The sequence below is a fragment of the Plectropomus leopardus genome, chromosome 24, assembly GCF_008729295.1.
Source record: "Plectropomus leopardus isolate mb chromosome 24, YSFRI_Pleo_2.0, whole genome shotgun sequence".
Classification (NCBI taxonomy): Eukaryota; Metazoa; Chordata; class Actinopteri; order Perciformes; family Serranidae; genus Plectropomus; species Plectropomus leopardus.
The window spans coordinates 11,891,477-11,897,422 of NC_056486.1; the positions used below are offsets into that span (position 1 = coordinate 11,891,477).

Below are 5,946 nucleotides of genomic sequence, written 5' to 3' on the forward strand. Positions count from 1 at the left end.
GGCATAACATGGCAATAACAACCATTTACCTTCTGTTACATAGCAGCTTATCTCGTCCTCTGATTGGAGCGTAACGAGCTTAAAAACCTCATTGCCGCAATCGGACAGCCACTGTTCTTTGAGTTAGCTGATCAATGCTACTAGCTATTTTCTATATCTCCCACAGTGACTTATATGCTTAATCGCATTATAGAACCGCTACAAAGACCCTTCTTTATACCACTTTTGCATTTCAAGACAGAACCAAACAATGGTGGCATCATTCTGCTTTAGTGTGTGATTTTAGACGTCATGCCAGCATTGCAGAATCAAAAGAGGCGTCACGGGCATGACATATAACATACACGTTGGCAATGCTTTATTAGCAACAACAATGGTAAAACATGGCAATAACAATCATTTATTGTCTCTTTTACAGAGGCTGATCTCATCCTCCGCTCGAAAGGTAAGGAGCTCCTGATTCTTATTGTTTTCCCAAACTGTTGACATCTACAACTGCTTCTTTCTTGAGTTAGCTGCTAACTGCAATTTGGTGCTTTTCAAATCTCCCGTGGTGGTTCACATGCATAACACGTTACCAAAACGTCAGACTCATGCCGTTCGTGATCCCCTTCCATCTACTTTCCCTTTAACATACATCGTTTCTGCGCTGTTTCTATTTCCACTGCCGGCTTAAAGGCAAGACAATGTTGTTCCCACATTCCATGATTGTATCTTTTATACAGAATGGCGAGGCGGCATGGTGGTGTGAAATTCCCGCCTTGAAGAGGCAGTGTAAAAGGGGCTACAGACACACATGTGCAGGGGACAGGCAGACAGAGAAAGCAGGGGAAGTGATTCAGCACCATGGACAGCGACAGCCTGTAGCGAGATAGTGTAGGCCGACTAGCTGGGGAAAGAGGAAGGAGGGTGAGGGGGAGTTTGGGGGGTGTAAGCCCATCTCACATCAACTCTGTACACTCTCATCACGGTCATGGCATCTTAGGTAGATTGTTTCCCAATTATTCTGAAATCTTGTCTAAATGAGGCATCTTAAAGTGGGTTTCTTCAAGAAAAATTCAATTGGCAAAGTCAAAGATGTCACCAGCACTGGAATATTACATTTTAACTACAAATAAATGGGAAAAAAAAGAAATTGCACATTCTGTTTTAGACACTGCAGAGAAGATTTTTTTTAAATATGCCCCAACAGTTTAATTCATTTTTTGTTTTCCAAATCCACGCTCAGTTAAAGCAGTATAGGCTAAGCAGCAGACCCGACAGCTGAGCTCTGCAAAACAGGTATTCAGTCATGGCATTGTTTTCACGAGCCCACAAAATACCATGCGACCCCCAAACCCAAAAAGTTCAAAATGCTAAATTGAAAAAGGCATCTTGCATTGTCAAATTATCTCCGCTTATGTGTGTGTGCCTTTTCTCTCTCTCTCTCTCTCTCTCTCTCTCTCTCTATCTCTCTCTCTCTCTCTTCCCCTCTCAGTGACACTTCCTGTGTCTTTATGGACTCGGCCACATGCTGAGTTCTTTCCTTCGGCATGGCCTTGGTTTGTTAGAAAGCACCCACCCACCCTTACACACCCAAAAACAGCCTATTTCAAGCACATTGTTGTAAATACAGTGAGTTCAGTTCTCTTATTTGGACAAGATTAGATGGCTTTACAAAAGCTCACAATATGATGAAAGTGAATCATAGCCATAAGCTTTTTGTGGAGGAATACTTTTTTTCTGACATTAAAAAAAGCATTCTATTCTATATCTGTCTACCTGCGCTGTTTACATATAGATCGAATTACATAGCTCAAATTGAAAACACTTCTTTTGCTCAGTTGTTGAAAAAATATGATGGTATAAACCCCCCATTTAAATGATTTCTTGATTATTTTTTTTCCTCTCACCCCAAAGCAGGCTATATTCATTGACACACAAAACCACGGAACTGTTATTTTAGCTACATTAACTTTGCAGCATAAGCATCTGAGTGACGTTAATTGGTCATGCTCATCTGCATGTCTGAATATCTGAAAGTCAACAATTGGCACACCATAAAATAACACAGTTTTACATTCATAAAGGAGATGAGTGCGCAGACATGGATTTAATCTGCACCATCTAGTACGGTATAAATAACCCCAATATTTATCGACAATCAAATGATAAACAGAAAAAAGAACATGCACTGACAGCTTCACTTCCATCGCTTCCTTTTCCTATTGATTTTTTTTTTCGTCTCTTTTCTCCAAACAAGTTTAAAACAACAAATACAAATCCTAACTGCAGGTTCACAAAAAATAGAGAAATGGCACTTTGTAATAGTCATATATAATTCTTAATATCTATATATTGTCATATTGATATAACATGAAAGGGTCGCTTCTTTGTTGGTTATGGTGGTTATGGTTCCTCGCCGCCGTGTGTGTGTGTGTGTGTGTGTGTGTGTGTGTTGAAACCATGCGAAATATCATCATGCAGATTATGATACATCGGTCCGAGTATTTACATTTACATTCATGCGTTCGTGCACCATTCCCCGGGTCCTCGGTCTTTGCTCTCTCTCGCGTGCGCTCTTTCTCTCTCTCTCACACACACCCTCTCCCTCGCTCCTTTTCTCCCTCTTTTCTGTTCCATACAGATCCGTAGTCCGATTGCGGCAAATAGCAGAACTGGGAGGAGGAGGGAGGGAGGGGTTTTAGCCAGGGGGGCTTGGCATATACATATATTACAGAGTGGGGCCTGTGCAGCAGTATCAGCAGCAGACTGACTTACTTGGTTCAAGTGGAGAAAACAAGACATAAACAAGTCTGTGTTCGCGTCTGGGACGAACATAAAGCAAGTCAGTGCGTCAGTCTGTCTGTGTGACTGTTTGTAATCCTTAGTGTACTAGCAGAGTCCCCTTTTTACGCATCATTTGTCGTGGAAAGGTGCGTGCTGCAGTCGAAGCCCCGGTGCGCGCCCCCGTCTGCGTGATAAGGCCCGCTGTGCCAGTAAGACGAGTCACACACTGTCTGCAAGGAATTGATCTCGGACGCGGACGAGTTCCCGTCCCTCCGCTTTGACCGCTTTCGATTCCGCAAAATGAACACAAGCATCCCTACGACAGTGAACGCGGACGTGACAAACACCAACAGCAACCCGGGGACGAGCACGGAGATGGAGACCCTGTTCGGCTCCAAATAGGAGTTCGAGCGCGTCCCCGAGTCCAGGGTGAAAGTGCTGTTTTTGGACAGGGGCGTGGGGGACACTCTTTCATAGAGTTTGGGGCACATTAGGTCGTTCCGGACGTAGCGGAAATCTCGCTTCCAAAACTCTTCAGGGGACTCGCACTTGAGATCACTCACTATGACATCAGCCCCGAGTTTCTCCGTCCACTGCTTGAAGGGCACGATGTTGCAGGAGCAATCCCACGGGTTCCCGTGCAAATCGATCTGTATGATTGAATTGAGCTGGTCTAGCACTCCAACCACGGGGAGGTGGGGGAAATAATTATTATGCAGGCTAATTTTGGATAAAGAAATCCCAAGGAAAGCATCCACGGGTAAAGATTTAAGCAGGTTGTTGTTGAGGAACAGAACCCTCAGATTTGGCATGGGGCTGAACGCACCTGCCACTATCAGCTGGATGTCGTTGTATTCCAAACTGAGATATTCCAGATTCACAAGGCCCACAAACATCTCTGCCATCAGCGTATCCAGATAGTTCTTATCCATGTACAGCCACCTGAGCTCGCTCTGGTTTAGGAAAGTGCTGTTGTCAATCACCTTGATGTTGTTCCCACCCAGATCGAGCAGGTTGAGGCTGGTGTAGCCGAGCAGCTGGTTCTTTTTCACTGCGTGGATGTTGTTATCTCTCATGTTGAGCTCGTGCGCGGCGAAGGGCTTAGGTTTGAGGTTGGCTAAGCTCTCGATCTTTTTGCCCTCGCAGTTGACCCCCAGCCCCTGTCTGGAGCCGACCAGCTTGCAGTTGCACGGCTGGGGGCACGTCATGTTGTGCAGCTGTTCCCTGTCCCCATTCACACCTGTCACCACTGGAGTGGGCTTCGTTTTCAGCTGCCAGTTCTCACGAGATTTGGAGCGGCTCTTGGAGCCGTGGCCGCCAGGCGTCGGGGGCCCGCTGGTGTCTCCATTGGGCTTGTAAGGCGTGGGGCGCGGGCCATGGGTCTCCGAGGTCTCCTCCTGGGTGGGAGGGGCGACCAGGCTGGTGTCCACACCGCCGCTCTGTGAAGGACACAGATCCGCTTCTGACGTCTCGTTTAAGTCGCTCCCTTGCAGCCTGGTGGGAGCCTCGCATATCACCCTCCCAATGAGCGCGTTATGCGGTATGTTTTCCAGCCATTCCTTAAGAGAAACCAGGTCGCAGTTACAGTCCCACGGGTTGTCCTCCAACAAAACCTCCGCAATGCCCGGTATTTGTTCAAGGATTCCCTCATAAGGCAACGTTTTGATTCTGTTTCCCCGCAGGTCGAGATGCGTAATGGGCACATGTTGAAACACGTTTATAGGTAGCGCGCTGATGAGGTTGTCGTTAAGTATTAACACTTCAAGTTTATTTAGGTCCCTGAAAACGGCGGGGTCAATATCCCTCAATAGATTAAAATCAGCTTGGAGATATTCCAAGTCGTCTAACCCCAGAAATGTACTCTTCCTGAATGATCTTATCTTATTGTTATTGATGTGCAGCCGTTTCACCAGCTGCAGTCCCAGAAAGGCGCCGGGGACAATGTCGTGCAAGCCATTGTTTTCCAAATGCAGGCTCACAGCATTGTAAAAGTTGGCGAACTCGTTGGGAAATAGCCTGGATAGAGAATTCCCGTGCAGCAGCAAGTGATAAAACTGGGAGCTGGGGCCAGTCAAATGCTGCAGAGTGGTGAAGCTCCTTTTTTCGCAGTCTATGTGCAGATCTCCCTCGATCTCGTTGCAAGAGCATATCTGCTCCTTACAAACGTCCCTTGTAACATTTCCACTAGCAACACAAAGAGCCGCATTCAGCAGAACAATCCAAAGCAGCATTTTTCAACGTGGACAATTCATTCCTGGTTTCAAGACATACGAGCTGTGAATTCAGTCTACATCAATGAGGAGAAAAAACACGCATAGAGACATTTAGAGGGAAGATAAGGCAGTCTTTTATAACAGATCCATGCTGCATCTAACCTGCACTTGTGTCCAGACTTCCAGTTAGACCACATAAACGTCTCTTTCACGACTGAATCCTCGCAGCTTCCGCGTGTTTATGATCGAAATCAAAAACAGCGAGCGACAGTAGAGTCCAACGCATCTTTTCTGCCTCTTTTCAGTTGGTTTAACACTGACCTTGGCAGGAAAAAATCGAGCAAATCCGTGCCTTTTTCCTCCCCGAGTCGTGCTGCGTGTTGCGGCGTCGGGAGCTGTTCCCTCTCCCCTGGTGCTGGATTCACACCCTGCGCTGGAGCTTTACAGGCGATCCCACCGCTGCAAAACACCCGCATCCCCCCTTACATCCTTCGGCGTCTTGCCTCGCTCGTGCCCCCCTCTCTTTTTGTCGCGATTTTGGGGGGGGGGGAATCACAAAATGAGGAAGACAGTGTTCATCCTAGCGCGGTGCTCTAAGAACAATCTGACACCCTCTACTGAGCTGTAATGGCAAAAATCCGTCGACTGACTGAGGGAATGCTGAGAAGAGAGAGCAGGAAAAAAATCAATCCACATATAGGGGCGATTTTTTTCCTCACTTTATAGCTTTACATGTGTAGGTTATTCCCCTCCAGACGCGCCAAAAAGACGTGTGAGCCTCAGTCTCCTGCTGTAAATTTTGACTCTTAAACCTCGCAGCTCCATGGTAAAAGTGTCCAACTCGGCATCGTCGAAAAAACACTGGTGCGATCTCACATTTGGATCGTGATACCTCAGTTCAGCGCCCCATTCTTAGCGGATAAGCTGCATTACTTTAGCGGATCTCCCCTCCATATGTGCGCCT

The 5,946-nt window shown here is 46.6% G+C and overlaps 1 protein-coding gene across 1 annotated transcript; it reads right to left on the reverse strand.

The window, feature by feature from the left end:
* Positions 1-2,345: 2,345 nt before the first annotated feature.
* On the reverse strand, positions 2,346-5,479 carry LOC121962881 (SLIT and NTRK-like protein 1). Its single transcript, XM_042513199.1, has one exon. The coding sequence runs from the start codon at positions 4,998-5,000 to the stop codon at positions 2,892-2,894; it is 2,109 nt and encodes a 702-aa protein (XP_042369133.1). The 5' UTR covers positions 5,001-5,479; the 3' UTR covers positions 2,346-2,891.
* Between the last annotated feature and the right edge of the window lie 467 nt (positions 5,480-5,946).